This window comes from Aricia agestis, chromosome 18, assembly GCF_905147365.1.
Source record: "Aricia agestis chromosome 18, ilAriAges1.1, whole genome shotgun sequence".
Classification (NCBI taxonomy): domain Eukaryota; kingdom Metazoa; phylum Arthropoda; class Insecta; order Lepidoptera; family Lycaenidae; genus Aricia; species Aricia agestis.
In genome coordinates, this window is record NC_056423.1 from 2,617,479 (window position 1) to 2,636,383 (window position 18,905).

The 18,905-nt window shown below is 36.1% G+C and overlaps 1 protein-coding gene across 3 annotated transcripts in view; it reads right to left on the reverse strand.

The window, feature by feature from the left end:
- The window catches only part of LOC121735772 (myosuppressin-like), a 43,620-nt gene that overhangs the window by 13,533 nt on the left and 11,182 nt on the right, over nt 1–18,905 (reverse strand). The window contains exon 1 of one of the 3 annotated variants that reach the window (XM_042126695.1): nt 39–216. The exons of the other annotated variants lie outside the window; for them this stretch is intronic. Coding sequence (XP_041982629.1) covers nt 39–49 — 11 coding nt within the window. The 5' untranslated portion in view covers nt 50–216. Of the gene's footprint in view, nt 1–38; nt 217–18,905 lie in introns of those variants that run through there. 3 annotated transcript variants of the gene reach the window in all.

The following is an 18,905-nucleotide window of genomic DNA, read 5'->3' on the forward strand; positions in this document are numbered from 1 at the left end:
TGTTATGAGTATAAATACTAAAAAGCAATTCAACTCACCTTAAAAACATTAATAACCCAATATTTATTATAACACAAAAGGCACATAAGTATTCAGTATTAACCTAAGTAGTTATCAACAGAAATAGCACACACTATATCAATATTTCCACGATAGTCACAAATTGTACATTACTATTTCAGTCATATTGTCATGTTGTCATGTTGCGCGTGCGGTCTCGACTGCAGGCGCAGGGCGATTATACGAGAGATGCGTATCATGAGAATTGAGATCGATAATGACTAAACTGCTGGGCTAAACCTGACTGACGAAGCCCGACGGACGGAATTTCAATCTAAAGTCTAAACCGTTATACTTAAAAACCGGCGAAATGTAAGAGTCGTTACAAGGGTGTATTGATTGATTTATAATTTATTTAATAACTTACTAGCTATTTAACCGAGCTTTGCTCGGTATTCGATAAAACACGAATAAAATGACATTTTCTAAAAATGATTCCTAGCTAGATCGATTTATCGTCCCCGAAACCCCCTATATAGTTACTTCATGAAAATCGGTGGAGTCGATTCCGAGATTGCAATTATATATACATACTAGCTGTTGCCCGCGACTTCGTCCGCGTCAGCAAAATGTGATAACAAAGATAATAAAAAAGAGAAAAAAATCCCCTTTTTAAGGCTCCTTTATAAAAAAAGTAAAATATAATATCCTCCTTTTCGGAAGTCGGTTAAAAAGTAGCCTAAGTTATTCCTTACTACATCAGCTATGTGCCTAAAAAAGTCCCGTCAAAATCGCACCAGCCATTACAGAGATTAGCCGGAACAACAGACAGGCAGACTGACATACAGACAAAAATTGTAAAAAAAAATGTTTTGGTGTCTGCAGTACCCTATAAACATTCATATACATTTAGTAAAAAACGGTTCTTTCAATATTACAAGCAGACACTCCAATTTTATTTATATGTATAGATGTATAGATATACAAGAATTGCTCGTTTAAAGATATAAGATGTATGCATAACTTGTAACCAGTTAACATTGAAAAACTTAAAATTAGAGATTCATTTCAGTACAAAGATACTACGGTTCCGTATATCATAGAAGGAAAATAGGCGAAACGGCGTTTTTGCCTATGATCTTTAAAATAATTATATAATATATTTGTTTTTTAGTAATTTTTTGTCATAGCGGCAATAGAAATACATAATTTGAGAAAATTTCAACCGTCTAAGTCTGCAGTTATTGAGGTACAGCCTTGTGACAGATAGACGGACTGACAGACACGAAGTCTTAGTAATAGAGGGTCCCATTTTTAACCATTCGGTACAGCCTAAAGAAAGAGCCCTAAAAAAGGTTGACTAGTGTGATTTAATTGTAGATATGGTAACGGACATGTTTTTTTTCGGCCAAGGCCTTAAAACTACACCATGATTAATATATCTATTTAGGAATTTATGTTAGTCATTAGGATTTTATTTCGAAGTCAAGGGAAATAATTGAAAACGGATTGGGTGTTTTTTTTTAATGTTAGTAATAATTCATAAAAGGTGTTTGTGTGCGTGCGACTAGTCGTATGCGAATTATAATTGCATAAGTTAATAAACTGCTATGCAATAACTTTACCGCGGCAGTCCCCGAGTGCCATATTATGTAAGTACGTATTTTTTCTTTGTTTTTAAATATTTAAATTAAAAAAAATATCGATAACACGGGCCATCAATATACATGCGTTCAAATTTGCATGCAAATGATCTATTAACGCACAATAGTAACCCTACCATTCTATGATCTTCTGACCCAAAAACACTGATTTTTAAAAATGCACCTTAATTTAAGGGTGTAAAGTTCATTTTAACGATGAACACAGCGGTATGCATTCCGGAGAACATTATAAATCGATTTTAAACTTTGATGGCCCGTAATAAGACTGAAATCCCAATGTAAGTGAAGCTAAAACTTTAAGTATAATGAAAACTGAAACCCTACACTGAATTATCAACTAGCGGGCCCGACGGATGTCATCCCGCCATATCAATTGTTCAAAAGCGGAGAGGTTTCATCATCGGAACTGAGGGAAAATATTTTTAAATTATTAATTTATGAAAAATTTGATTTTTCATAAATTAATAATTACTTACTTAAGCTTAAAAGAGTAAGTAATACTACCGTAGATAGAACGTGTAAAAAGCAATTATTATAAAAGGAATTTGATCATAAAGAATAATCCTTAAGGCGAGGATAAACCCCAATTTGTTATTCCGTGACTCCCGGTTTACCTAGTTCCAATATAATAACGAAGTGTTAAAAAATATGAGATATAAAGCACAATATTTAAAATACCTTAAACCATAAACATTTTAATAAAACGTAATACTTTGGCTGTAATTAATTTACAAACTCCCCTCCGATAAAAATCTATTTCATCGAAATATAAGTATTAACTAGGATAATTATACATTTTATTTGAATAAATTGTTAGTAAATCTATATTAAAATGCCCTTAACCGAACAATTTTGTTTCTTAATGTCTATTTCCAAAGATATTTAAAAAAAACATGAAAAATAGAGAAGATCCGCCCGAGAACCTACAGTTTTATGCTACGCTAAAATGAATCTTATTGCGATGCGTATACGCTTGGTCTTTGGTTGTGTGCAAGGTTATCATTTTGGATTGAGATTAATCCCCGCCTTAAGGGTTGTTTAAACTCAAAAGCAATATAAATGCGGGTCTTATTGTCATATTGTAAACAATTTTAACCCTTCCGTCTTCCGAGAGCGGGCTCAGCTGTGTAGCGCTTAATTAAAACATAATTTTCCTTTTTTCTTGCCTTTTTTAATCAACTAATAACTGTAATGACAAAGTATAATGTAATATTAAGGATAATGGGTATTCATTCTGTCGGGGTAAGATGTCTTTTAAAAACTGTATAGGTACTTAGTCCGATTTAGAAATTCGGTCAAATTGAATTTTATTGAAAATGGTAGAATTAAAAACCTATATTTGAGCTATGTTATAATTGAAACAAAGTGAACAAGTTAAATAAAGCGAAATATATATTATATTATATAATTATTAAACTGCTTAAAGTTAATAGGTACAGTAACTTAAGATTCAAGTAAAAATTAAAAAAATCTAAAATTAATATAATATTAATGTTAGAAAATTTTAATAATTTTATTTTTAATAATTTTTAATATTCATTTTTGAAATTTTTAATAATTGTGTAAGCTTACACAAAATGGTGGTGTACTCGGGCAATCGAAACAGTAGCGGTCATTGACTCCCTGTAAAAAAAAACTTGTCATTTTCTATATAAACTGCGATTGACAATTATGTGTCAGGTGTTCCTAAGGTTCACTCGGCGAAACTTGGCGGTAGCGGTCATTGACTCCCTGTCAAAAACTTGTCATTTTCTATACAAAGTCGTGATTGACAACATCTGACACTTCATTGTCGATCGCGGTTTATATAGAAATTAGAAAATAACAAGTTTTTGACAGGGAGTCAATGACCGCTACCGCCATGTTTCGCTGAGTGAACCTTAGCAGAAATCCTATTTTGCATACTCGATGTGAACTGAATATGAAGCATATCACTTCGAAATCATAAAAACTTTGAGATTATCATTCTAAGAGTTACCAGGTTTTCCGATGAATCTGTAATCATCTGTCTCTATAAGAGGTAAATTTTATTCTCAAATATTCTAAATACAGTGCGAGCATTTTTCATTTAGCGCCTAGACTAAAAAGATCAAAGACCGCTACCGCCACGTTTCGCCGAGTACAGTATAGACTATAGAGCATAATATTTTGTTTACTTTGGCTCATTAAAGTTTCGCGTGACGCAATTACTGGGCAGTCCTCAGTGTAAACGGACCCTAAATGCGTTCCAATTGACAGATGACACATGTTTAAACTTTATATAGCAATGTCATTGCCACGAGTTGGTTTGCGTAATAGCTGACATAATTTTCATACGTGGGAGAGCCATGCTTCGGCACGAATGGGCTGGCTCGCCCGGAGAAATACCACGTTCTCACAGAAAACCGGCGTGAAACAGCGCTTACGCTGTGTTTCGCCGAGTGAGTGAGTTTACCGGAGGCCCAATCCCCTACCCTATTCCCTTCCCTACCCTCCCCTATTCCCTTCCCTTCCCTTCCCATCCCTACCCTCCCCTATTCCCTCTTAAAGGACCGGCAACGACCCTGCAGCTCTTCTGATGCTGCGAGTGTCCATAGGCGACGGAAGTTGCTTTCCATCAGGTGACCCGTTTGCTCGTTTGCCCCCTTATTTCATAAAAATAATAATAATAATAACAATAACCGAGAAACTTACTAAATATATAGAACTCAAGGATGAAATAGCCCGCCTCTGGAACCTGGAAAAATTTACCATAGTACCCATAGTCTTATCAACTACAGGTGTCATCCCGAAACAACTACATAAATCTTTGAATACCCTCCAACTACCCCCAAACCTAATATATTTATTGCAAAAAGCAGTAATTCTAAATAGGTACTTGCCGCATTGTACGAAATTTTTTACAGACTGATGATGAATCTACTCTACATACATCCCAATCAAATCCACATACTCACACATCATACAATATGTTAGAAACCGATCATACCAATCGTCATTCTTTAGAGACTCCTTCCACACATACTAATAGTTAAAACATTAATTACTTACCTGGTGTGTACTTGGCTACGGCTCGTACATATCAGTTTACCGGTGAAAAACGAGAAAATCAAAATAACACAAAATAATAATAATAATAATATTATACTGCAGCATCAGCACAGACAGTCAACAAAAAGTTTTGTTCGACGTTTGACAACGTTTTAGTCTGGTATTCTGATATGCCGTATGCAACATGTCGGATTTTGGTCGGATTAATATATACTTTGTGTACTCGTAGCGCCCTTGTAGCGCCCTCTCCACCTTTGCGTAATATTCAATGTTAGAAAGAAATAAAAAAAATTGTATTTTTGTTTAACATTTACAAATGAAATCATTGTGTTAAGAGCTCAGCTGACTCTAAAAATCAAAAATCGTCCTTCTCTCTTCACACTCACGCCCGTCTTTCATATGCCAGGTGAAAAAGGACGGCGCGGAATCATCGCCGAGTTAGTTTTACTTGAATAAAAGGCGAACTATAATGATTATGAAAAAAGTGTTTTGAGAAAATTTAGGTTTTATCAATACCTTTTTAGATATTAAAAAATATTAAAGAAAAGACAGCAAACTTCGAAGATCTAAGCAAAAATGTGTCTAAAACAAGGTTTTTTGTAAAAAAGAAACTATCGAGCATTTTTTGAGTAATCGTGTTTTCGTCTTGAGCATTTAATCTTTATGAACTGAAGTTACTTGTGTCAAAAAATCAGTTTTCTAGACCTTACAGATTTTGAGATCTAGGTTAAAGTATGTAGTCAAGTTAGGGTCATATGGGCTCTTAAGGTATTTCCTACGCGAAAAGGAATCAAATTAATAACGGTTGACATATGGGAGTTACGTTTCCTTAACTTACTTTTCATTATTCGTAGGGTATTTCTCACAAAGGCTCTGAAAATTTAATATCTTAAGTCCTCTGTATGCCCAAAGTGATCCAATCACCTTTAAGATAGAGGAATTCCATAGGAATCGTATATTTACCAGCAAACAATGTAGCCTATATCCTCCTTGTGGTAAGCTCTTTATTGATGCCATATTACATACATCTATCATCTATATGTATAAAACTCAAAGGTGACTGACTGACATGGTGATCTATCAACGCACAGCCCAAACCACTCGACGGATCGGGCTGAAATTTGGCATGCAGGTAGATGATGATATGACGTAGGTATCCGCTACAGAAAGGATTTTGATCAATTCTACCTCCAAGGGGTTAAAATAGGGGATGAAAGTTTGTATATAATAATGCTTCTTAACGCGAGCGAAGCCGTGGGCATCCAAAAATAAGATCTTCATCACAAAAGCACACAAAAGAAAGATTTTTATCTAAGCCGCAACGTAACAGCTTTTCTTATAAAGCTCGCATGAAAGCGTTAACAAATTTACCGCGAAGCTTTCCCGTCGAGCTTTTTATTTTAAAAAGATTGACATTACCTCTACGTAATAACCTAAAGGTATTTTAAGGAGAAGATTATGTTTTTATGTAATAAGACTGTTAACCGAGAGGAAGTCAACTGATAGTGAGAGATTGCCAAAATAAAATTAATACCTAACGCTATGTAGGTACCTACTTTGATTTGTGAAAAAAATTGTACTTAGGGTGAACATGACTAGTGATTGGATAGTACTAGATCTTTAGCAACAGAATAAAAAAACAACAACAAGCTTACATTTTCGCCGAAAGATATAATACTTAGGTAGGGTAAATGACTAGTACATTGGAAAGTACTAGCCATTGGCCAGAGCATAACCCCCTTTTCCAGTAAAAAACGGGATGGTAATGATCTGGTAATGAGCTGTTGCTAAGAACATTTACGATCATGTCATGTCAGAATTGATCCACACACCAAACTTAAACTTCTAACCCTTTTCGTCAAGGATATAAAATACGGGGTTAAAATACTTAATATTCACTACAGGTGAAACTTAAGTAAAAGAAACCACTAAAGTCGGTTCCAATAAATAACAATTTAGTATCCAAACACATTCGAACGACATCCGGGGGTAGTAAATCACGGGAATTTCATTAACTCAATGCCCGAATGTCGCCACTCACCGAAACAATTATTTTTTCTTAGCAATGTACACGGACAATTATTTCTTAAGATCCCTACAATTGCTCGGAATTTAGGTTGAAAATACTGGGGAAATACGTTTAAAGATGTGTATTGTTGTGATTTTGGAAACTCTCAAAAGAAAATGTACTTTATTTCTTCTATCTAATGAAACTATAATAGCTGTAGCCCTAGAATATTTTTTTATTACTATCAAGCTTATTTTTTGTGAGTAGCTACTTCTTGATAAGACGAACAACATTTTTATTTGCGAAAAATCTTGAAAGTGGTAGCTAACATAGATAGAAAGGATTTCATACTTTGACTTGATGGTCCTAAAATATGGATTGTTCTATTTGTAGGACAATGTTACTCTTAAATTATATACTATTAACCTATCAATATACAAAAAAAATCAGCTTATTAGGGTTCCGTTTTAGGGTTCAGTAGTCAACCAAGTTTTGTTGATTACAGAACCTTATAACGGAACCCTAACGAGCTGATTTTAAAGTTACAAAAATATGTTTGAGTAGCTTAAAAGTTTACGTCAAAATACTTTGGGATTCGTTTTAATTTCATTCTAAATGACGAATGAAACGAACGATTTATTTGATTTTATCTGCCATAGTTAAAATAGTCAACATATACATAACAATGATTTTATCTTTTCCCGGTTTTTCACGTCTTCCACTAATTCTTCGCTCCTATTCGTCGCAGAGTGATGTCGTAATATAGCCTAAAGCTTTCCTCGATACATGCATTATCCAGCACAAAAATATTGTTCAAATTGAACCAGTAGTTCCTGGAATAAACGCGTTCAAACAAACTTATCGGCTTTATAATATTAGTATATTGCCCAATCAGTGCGATTCATTTAAAATTAGGTAAAAGCCGAGTAACCAAAACTTTATTTTTTATTTTTAATGATAACACATCAACGTATAAATAAAAATTACTATGTTAAAGCACAAATCAATAGGCGTGATCATTTTTCCGTAAAGTGTACCACAAAAGTGCTCAGGTTATGGGATATACTAATACTATACTGATTAAAAAAATATCAGTATCAGTATACCTGTATACCTGTTAACTGTTTACATTAAAATCAAACTGACACATATAAAACAGAGTGTTTAAAACGTCGTGCATTCTAATTAAGGTACAATTAACTCCTCTTGTACACTACAGCCTTTTCATTAGCGTTTCAGAGTTTTCCGAGTAAAACTCACAATGAAAGACCGCTTGCACTCGAAGCTCTGCGTGGTTAAAAAGAGTATATCGCCAAGCCATACATATTTACTGATGTACGTGTAGAATTTGTTGAAGTTAGGGCCGGTAGAGTTAGGCCGTGTAGATTCAGAAGCTTGGCTCGCCTCTACATGAGATCTGCCCTACTAGACAAGTGGCAAGTGAATATCGTAAACGCCAACAAAATGTATGCGATTTGATATAAGTCATCGCTTCGCTAGCGAATACTAATATCAAATCCATACATTTTGTTGGCGTTTACGATAATCGCTTGACACTTGTCTCTAGGCGCTGATATCTTTTTCACAGATTATACGTGGGAGAGCCATGCTTCGGCACGAATGGGCCGGCTCGACCGGTGAAATACCACGTTCTCACAGAAAACCGGCGTGAAACAACGCTTGCGCTGTGTTTCGCCGAGTAAGTGACTTCACCGGAGGCCCAAATATCCCCTACCCTATTCCCTTCCCTACCCTCCCCTATTCCCTTTCCTTCCCTACCCTCCCCAATTACCCTATTCCCTCCTAAAAGGCCGGCAACGCACCTGCAGCTCTTTTGATGCTGCGAGTGTCCATGAGCGACGGAAGTTGCTTTCCATCAGGTGACCCGTTTGCTCGTTTGCCCTCTAATTATCATTAAAAAAAAAAAAAAAAAACAGGGTAAACCTTATATGGTTGTCTTAGCAACTCTCACGATTGTAGTGCCAAAATCCGTTTTTCGCGAGAACAATGAATTTAAATATCCTTTCCCGCACCTCAAGGAATATTTTATCTTATTTAATCAGTTCAGCTATTTAGCCATGAAGGGATATTAAAAAAGACAGACAGACAGAGTTTCGCATTTATAATAATATTGGTAAGAATTTTTCTGACCTATTCTGACTAGTCTCGTGTTTTGGCCTTTGAAGAAAAGAAAAATATTATAAAGCCGAGTAGTGAAGCTACATACACATACAATACTTAGAAATAACACGATATATTGAAATTCAAGTCTTGTATGTTTGAATTTTTAAGCATACCACGTTGTCAAAGGGAGTCCCGCACCAATAGCGGGTGTATCCCGAGGGTGTTGCCTAGTCAAAGATATATTTAAAGTGGTGTAAAGCTTAATAGTAAAACGCATGGCCGATCTTCGAAAAATTACTAGGAATAAATGCAATGGTTTATGGACTTATAATATTCCGTATTTATTTTTGATCTGGAAAATTAAAAAAAGAACTAAGTAAGTATACAATATACATATTTTTAATAGGTTTATTTTTTCATTCTGTAGTTTAATTATTGCAGTCGTTGCGGTCGGTAAAGTATTTAGAGAATTCAAAATTTTGTTTGTCTCACTAAAGCTCGAGAACGGCTCAACCGATTTGCCTAAGTCATAAAATATTACTCATAAAACGTTCGTGGCAGTCGGGAAGGTTTATCTTATATCTTTAAACGAGCAATTCTTGTTTATACATATATATTATATTAAATAAATACATCATTGGAATCTCGGAATCGACTCCAACGATTTTCATTAAATTTAGTATATAGGGGGTTTCGGGGCGATAAATCGATCTAGCTAGGAATCATTTTTAGAAAATGTCATTTTATTCGTGTTTTATCGAATACCGAGCAAAGCTCGGTCAAATAGCTAGTAATATTTTATATTAGAAAGAAAGTGATACGAAGTTCACTGGGTCATATCTTCATTAGTTATGAATAGATAATTTGTGTTAACAAAAGGGTAAAAACTTACCTGTTAACAATGTTAAGTGTTAACCCTTACTATTATTACTTTGGTCCTCATTAATTTATTGCCATTTTATTACCACAACTTGTAGAGAATAAGCCCAAATATGTATTAAGTATAATATTGTTCCCAGCAGGCCAGACAAATAATATTATTATATTCGTCCATATTAATTAAACTAAAGAGTTTATGAGTAATAAAAGATAGAGAATATAGGAAATAGGCAGGTATATTGACTAAACTAAGTATATACGAATAATCATCATTAGTGAAAATCATTATCATTATTATTATAAGAGTAAATAAAGCTCACAGGCCACAGCATACGTTGTGTCCAGCACATTTAAGGCTCTTGCCCCGCTCAGAGTGGAAAATTAATTACCTAAATGTAATTAAAATTTTTACATAAGCCTCACACATTATCTGTCAAACTCTTAATTAACGTTTAATGATGATTAAACTTTAAATTAAAGAAGAATTTGACAGATAATGTATGGGGCAAATGCCAAAATCTCCATTTAACTAGTTATATAATTAACATTTGACTTTTAGTGTGGCAGTTAAACATAATAGGTATATTATATTATTTCCACGACGTTTAAGGCAAAAAACAATTTGCCGGGTCAGTTAAGATTTTGTCTAAACACTATCAAGTAGCAATTAATATAATGTGATGTTGGCAATGTTTTTTTTTTATGAAATAGGGGGGCAAACGAGCAAACGGGTCACCTGATGGAAAGCAACTTCCGTCGCCCATGGACACTCGCAGCATCAGAAGAGCAAGTGCGTTGCCGGCCTTTTAAGAGGGAATAGGGTAATAGGGGAGGGTAGGGAAGGGAAAGGAAGGGAAGGAAATAGAGAAGGGTAAGGAAGGGAAGAGGGAAGTGAATAGGGTAGGGGATTGGGCCTCCGGTAAACTCACTCACTCGGCGAAACACAGCGCAAGCGCTGTTTCATACTCATATGACAATCATTAGACTAAATTTTTGCTAATAATGAGTTTAGTAACCTCAAAAGATTTTTCACTTGTTTATGTAGGAGAAAGTAGCGTACATACTATAATAAACAACACACTCAGTAATTGTAAGCTTTATTAAAAACTAGATGATGCCCGCAACTCCGTTGCGCCAAAATTAGTTTATCGCTTGGGAATCGTACATTTTTCCAGGATAAAAAGTATCCTATGTCCTTTCCCGGGACTCAAAGTACCTCTATGCCAAATTTCAGCAAAATCGGTTCAGCGGTTTGAGCGTGAAGAGGTAACAGACAGACACACTTTCGCATTTATAATATTAGTATGGATTTGATAATTTATGGGCGTATTTTATAATTTCTTAATGTAATTAACGAATTACAAAGCCGATATTAATCAGTAATAAGTGTCAGAAATCAAAATGCAAAATTTAGAACCTAAGTTATTTTCTAATTAACTAAATTACTTATCGTCATTATAATATTTTGAAACCCCGATTTTTATGATAATCTCATTAATTTTGCCTCCATCTCAACAATTTTAAGACTTTTCACAATAAAGTTTCATCTTACAAATGATTCGAAACTAGATACGTCCATAAAAAGTTACGATTGTTCTGTCATAATGACGAAATTGTAGCAAAATATACAGCTGGTACCTTTTGGGTGCTGAATTTACCTTCATAATAGACTTACAAAAGTTAGGGGTCAAATAAAATTTGAGAAGTTGATAAAAGGGGAACACAGATCCAGTTAAGGGTCCCCACAGACTTACAAGTATTTAAAGTTGGCCGACTATCGTACAAACCACAGAAATAGATCAAGATAGAAGCGGCATACACTCGTGTTCATACAAATTGGAGCGACATGGCGCTTCTATCTTGATCTATTTTTGTGGTTTGTCAAGTCTGCGGTGACACTAAACATTTGCAACGCCCAACAAACTAGAGGTATGCTCTGCGTAATTTGTAGTATAAAGTTTGGCATATCTGTTTGTCTGTCTGTCTGTGATCGTTTCATTTTTACTCACAAGATGACGCCCGCAACTCCGTTGCGCCAAAACTCGTTTATCGCGCGGGAACCGTACATTTTTTCGGGTTAAAAAGTATCCTATTTCCTTTTGATTCAAAGTATCTGCATACCATATTTCAGCCAAATCAGTTCAGCAATTTGGGCGTGAGGAAATAACAGACAGGCAGACACACTTTCGCATATTTTCTTTTCTGCTATACGTGGGAGAGCCATGCTTCGGCACGAATGGGCCGGCTCCACCGGAGAAATACCACGTTCTCACAGAAAACCGGCGTGAAACAGCGCTTGCGCTGTTTCACGCCGAGTGAGTGAGTTTACCGGAGGCCCAATCCCCTACCCTATTTCCTTCCCTACCCTCCCCTATTACCCTATTCCCTCTTAAAGGCCGGCAACGCACCTGCAGCTCTTCTGATGCTGCGAGTGTCCATGGGCGACGGAAGTTGCTTTCCATCAGGTGACCCGTTTGCTCGTTTGCCCCCTTATTTCAATAAAAAAAAATATATATATTTATAAAACTAAGTAGGTACGGATTCTCTTCATTTTTTAAAGCAACAAGGTTAAGAGCTTAAGAGGGTTAAACCAGAGGCGTTGTTATAGTTACTTATCATCAAATAGGGCAATTGGCGTCCATTATGGACTTCTAGGGATTTGACAGTTTATTTAACATTTTGTTATGGTTAAAGTTATAGTTAAAGTAAGTTGGTGCAACCCACCCTTAAGGTTTTTAGTTGACTAAAATAGCTGAAACGTTATAGTTTCGAATGTTTCGAATAAATCTCAATGTTTCTTTCTTTACAGAAATGTATATTAATAATATTTTATTTTATTCGTCAGGAAAAGAATCGAGGTAGACACATAAGAAATGATCATAATAATTATTCATTGTACACATTACACACGCAAAGCTTAATCACTTTCGTCACAGCCAAGCAATGTAACAATTAGTTCTGGCTTGGATAAGAACTGAGTCATAGGATTCGAACCCGTGACCCCCGTTCTCACACTTTATTTATAACTTCAAAAGGATTGTAGTAAAACACTAATTGTTTTGTGCGGGCAAGACGCCAAGCCTAGGGCCATATCACATTGCAACGTGGCGATGTGATGCGATGCAATTTTAATGAGCCATTACAAACTGAACTTTATTTACTGCACAAGAAAATACATACACATTATACAGAATGTAACATAACTAAGTGATAATATTTTAGGGTGTGTATGTGTCCCCTGTATTGAGTTCACTGTGAAATTAGCAGCGCTAAAAGAGCAATTTTAAGTGATTTGTATGAGCAAGCGCCTCGTCGTGAATTTTTCCATACAAAGGTGAAAAAAGTTGCTCTCACAGCGTTGCTACTTTCACAGCGAACTCTATAGGGAAAACACATACACACCCTAAAGTATTATTACTTTTTTTTGTTACATCCTGTATAAGGACCACATACATACTCTTAAAGATTATTACTTTGTTTTGTTACATTCTATACGTGGGAGAGCCATGCTTCGGCACGAATGGGCCGGCTCGACCGGATAAATACCACGTTCTCACAGTTAACCGGCGAGAAACAGCGCTTGCGCTGTGTTTCGCTGAGGGAGTGAGTCTACCGGAGGCCCAATCCCCTACCCTATTCCCTTTCCTACCCTCCCCTATTCCCTTCCCTTCTCTACCCTCCCCTATTCCCTCTTAAAAGGCCGGCAACGCACATGCAGCTCTTCTGATGCTGCGAGTGTCCATGGGCGACGGAAGTCGCTTTCCATCAGGTAACCCGTATGCTCGTTTGCCCCCTTATTTCATAAAAAAAAAACTGTAGATATAGATATAGCGCCACACAAACTAATAGCTATGTCGACACTGTGCACTTTCATCTTCAATTTTCGTCATCAACTTTCATATTGGCGCATTCAATAATTGAATGCGTCAAGGAACGCAACGCCAATATTGTTATTTTTAAAGTTTTGGATACGGTCAGAAGGCATGCGTCACGGGCATGCCTCACGTTCGCTGTTGACTGCGCTATAACCCATGCCCTTGACGAACATAAGAAGGCACAGTGTGGACAAAGCTATTCAGCAACGCTGTTGAACAGTTAAACTCCTGTCAAGGACCCAAGAAACATGGGCACAGAGGGCACAAGTCTGCTAACCATTTGGATTCGAGAGTGTACACGAGTTAACGGCTTCCGTTTTTCTATTTTATAAGCTATTTTTAAGTGCCTCAGAAAAATTTGCATTGCTAAGTGTAAATTGCTGTTAGGTTTTAAAAAGCTCAGAGATATTTTGACTTCATTTTTAAAATAAACTGTGAATAAGTTTATCTTTCTAAGTTGTAATTAATTCAGATATTTAAAAGAAACTTAGTTGTTTACGGCAAACTTAAAGCCAACAAAATTTAATGCGCACAAATAATAATAAGCAGACGGATCGCCTCATATTGAGCCACTAGTATCAACCATTAAAAAAAATCTTTCGGCACTCAGGGACTGCCGCGGTAAAGCATCCACAACGAATGCAATGGCCTTGTGATAATCGTCTTCTCTAAAGGTAGTTTTAACTTAGAGACCATTATGACGCTCAGAGTTGAAGACATGAGTGGATGAAGTGGGTAAGTGAAAATTTCAAAACTATCGTTTTTTGCATAAATGGAGGCTTAATCCCAGAAAATCCCAGAAAACGTCCAAAATCTTTCAGTTAATAAATTTTAAAAAGTTTTTAAAAAACGTTTGTGTGCTAGGGCTATAAGATAAACGATTTTCTCAATGATAGCACACCCTGGGAAAATAAGCTAACTGACTGTAAGCTGCTTCTATATAAATATAACACATTTTACATGCTTTTGTAAATTAGTTTAAGTTACTATTGTAATTTTCCATCTTTTTAGTAAAAGATGGCCTCGAGCGAGTGCCTTGCGCTGGTTCTTCTCGTTGGGTTAGTTCCCGAACCGGTGGTAGGCTTCATGTCTAGACGTTCTAAAAGTGTTAACTTCGTTAACCTATTTAGAAATAAATATTTTGATTTTAATTTTTACTTTTAAGACCGGGGAAATGATTTAGTAATCAAAAAATGTAGATTCTATGTATAGCTAGATGATGAAATAAGTAAGTTACAAGGTTTGTTCAAATTATCAGGGAAAAAATGAGTAATTGCTCTTATGTTGTAAAATATTAGTTACTCACTTTATCCACCCATGTCTTCATTTCCTATTAAGCAAAGGGATGTGAAAGCACAAAAATTTTGCGCGAAAATTCCACCAAAGGGCGGTTTTATTTAAATGCTAATGCTTACTTATTATTTTGCTTAGATCCTTTTAATTGGGGTACAACTTCTGAAGTATAATTTACATCAGAAAGACTATTTGTAAATAATGGACAAGTTTACATTGAAAATAACTGGAATTTTGGAATGACACTGTTTAGAGTTAAGTGTTAACAGTAAAATGTAATTTGAGCGTTTAATTGCTTAAGATAGCCTGAATACTAAATGTTGGACGCTAATCCGTTGCGCCAAAACTCGTTTATCGCGTGGTAACCGTGCATTTTTCGGAATAAAAGTATCCTATGTCCTTTCCCGGGGCTCAAAGTATCTCCATACCGAATTTCAGCAAAATCGATTCAGTGGTTAGAGCGTTAAGAGGCAACAGACAGACAGACACACTTTCGCACTTATAATATTAAGTATGGATATGTAACAGCAAGAAGTTTTGTTACAATATTATTATATTCCCTTAAGTTCCTTTACTCGTGAAAAAATATGTTATTTATTTATTATTAATGACATTTTTAAGTCGTTAATGTTTCATTTACAATTTAAAAATGTTACAGTTTAATTATTATAATACATAATATTTTAAAATAATTTTATAAAGGTTTGTGCAGAAGAGTAGCGTGCCTTAGTATGGGGTCCCGTATGAAAATTTATTTGGAGGCCCTCAGGTAGAGTAATTTACGTACGTTGGGGGCCATGTCCCATGACCCGGGGGTATCGTATGATTGAAACGGCAGATTTCTGGGTTTGTGCCTTGATTCGCCATACGGACTTTAAAAAAATTAAAGTAATTAAAGAATCACAGATTTTAATTTAATATCTTGGTACTGGTGCAAGCGATGAAATAATAATACCTACTAAAAATTTTATTAAGTATACTGAAGAGATGATGATGATGAAAAATGATAGTAAGATAAGATCCAGAGCCCCTAGCTAAGACGTTTTGTTTTAAAATGTATGAACACAACACGAATGTCGACTTTATTTTATCGAACGCATCAATTTCGTATCTACATTTTGATCGGCGATTCTATAAAGAAGCGGTAAAGAAAACGTGTTGGCTAGGGTCTCAGGACCAACATTGATTTGACATAACCTGACCAAATAATTTAGATCCGCATAAACTGACGAGATGATGATGTTGATATTGTGATTGTAAAAGATCCAGTTCTTCCTTTTTAACGCCATCTTTATTGGTGCTATTTAGATAAGTGCTTCTCCTATTACGTGCTTAATGTGTTTTTATTTTTAAGGCAGATAGATGGTCAGATGCGAACTTCGGTTAAGCTATCCATAGATAATATTATTATCATAATATAAAACTCCCTTAAATAGCTTTTTTATATTATTATTGTCTACATAACTCTTGTCTTTTACTTCTTTTCTACATAAGTCTTGTCTTCTACAGCCGCATATTTATGACAATTGTTTCCCACTGCCAGACACCCCTAAAGAATACTTTAAGATGGGGCTTTGCCTCTCAACGAAAAAAAATATTTGACTTTTTAATTGGCTCAAGAGTTTCGGCGGCAAAAGTGACAGCTGACAGCTGGCCGCCATGATGGATAGTGACCGGGCGGCATTATGCCGCGCCACGCGCTGTTAATTGCGCCGTATTAACACACAAATAAGTATGCAAATAGCTCGTGTAATTATACTGAATGCTAAACACCCAGTTGAAATTCATGGTGGGACGCGGATTTTAAAGTTGTTAATTAGTACGAAAGTTTTTTGCCATGCGGACATTTTGAGACGCCATCTTGTTTGCTTTTTAACCGACTTTTAAAAACGAGGAGGTTCTATATTGCTGTGGATATTTTTTTTCTAAAAAGGTTTTTATATTGAGAGATCCGATATAGCACCGATAAAATATTAAGGTATTAGGACTGAAAATTTAAATACTTATAAGTATTGTAACATGAGGTAGGCAATACTTCATCACTATAATACTTATTATATAATTATATGTCTTTCTCATTATCCTTACAATATGAGAAAAGATGCTGAAATTCATCGGTTTATCGAATTACATGTTACATCTCAACTTTAATAGCACTTTTAAGTAGCTGGCGTCAAAACTTTAACCATTGACATTTGACTGTTAGGGATGTTTCTATGCTACATAGATAAACTACTAACAAAACTACAAAAACTGGGGTTTGGATAATTATATTGTGTAATAGTTGGTAACTAAATTATGACGATAACTTAAAAGTTCTAATTTACATTGACTTATGGCCTGTATTCACTTTGATTAGTGATAAGTGCAGGTGATTATTGCAGGTAATTAGTAATCAGGAGTAAGTGTGGACAGCGACTGATTAGTGCAAGTCCTTTATTTTCTCCTAATTCACCTGCACTCGCACTAATCAAAGTGAATACGGACCCAAGCGCGCGCAAGCAAAAGGATAATTCCAGCTCAGTTATTGGATTGAAACATAATTATATTTTGAATGATTACGTAGGTACATGTACTGCTTAATGGAAGCTTGAAATGTTTTCATTTATACAGTGCCAGAATCCAGTAATACTGTAGCTAACGTATCATATTATTAAGTCAACATTCTCAGTGATTAAAGCACAGGCATACCATATATAGCAACACCAATATAATTTAAAGTTAAAATTTAAAAAAATCTAATAATTTATTTGCCAGACTTCTAGACAAACATTAACGCCTCCGTGGTCCAGTGGTTCAGAGCTCCGCTCTTGACTCGGAGGTCATGAGTTCGATTTCCGCGTTGGAAACATGTTATGTGTGGTGTGAAGCGTCCATAGATATATATTTATATATCTATGGACGCTTCACATCACGTCAGTCTGGCCCCGTGCTAAGTACCTAAAGGACAGGTACCAGACAACGGAAATATATTTAATACTTTTTATACTATACATATATTTTAAGATTTTTAATAAGTTGTCTGACGAGTAAGATGATCCATGCGTCGGATGGGCATGTAAAAAGTCTTTCCTGCGCCTGATCTCTCGCCAGTCGTGTCGGTCGTCCGTCCCACTGACTTATGAGAGTAAAAGGAATAAAGAGTGCTCTTGTGTACTGCGCACACACTTGGGCACTATAAAATTACTCCTGCGTAATTGGCCTTGGTTTCAATGAAATCGGCCACCGTCACCGGAACCGGTGTGGGAATTAGATAGAAAAACATTTTAAATGAAATCTCTAAATTATCTTTTCATCATAGCTGCTCTAGCCTCCATAAAAAATAAGCGTTCTCTATTTAAAATCGCTGTTTTACTTTTTTATTTGAACGAATGGCCAAATTATATTTCTTACTATATATGAAAAATTGATACCTGATTTCCTCAGGGAGGCAAACCAACCAAGCATTTGATATGGCAATAATTGAAATTTCAAATCAAACAACCTACGTTACTTTTAAAACAAAATACAATAGAAGGTCGTGTGTTAAATTGATTTTAAACCTTTTCTTAACTTATTTTTGCTAGGGATCGCAAATAATGGGGGCGATACCGGTCCGTCCACGTCGTGTCCCTGGGCACCTCCCCCGTGCCATCGTGAGCGTTTTCCCGGTGACACGGTAGGGGTGGCTGAACGCCGGTATGGGCGAGTGTTTGAGTGTATGAATGGCTGCGCCCACAGTGTGACGAAAGGGCCCGTGACCCGGGATGTCGGAGTTTAGTGATGATGGAAAAACGCAGCAAGGAAAATAATCTCCGGGTGGGTCCCGGCTCCGAGGGGGCCGGAGAATCCCATACGTCGCCTTCGAGCGGCGGGCGGTCCGTGTATACGGAGGGGCCACTTACTGCGAGGAGGAAGGGGGAGAAAAAGGAAGAGAAGGACGAAAAGAAGGAGAGGAAGGGTAGCGCTAAGAAGCGCGCGGATCCGGTGGTGCTCCTAACCGCACTGGAGCGGGATCCGCCTACCGATGAAGACAGAGACAGCGAGGTCTGC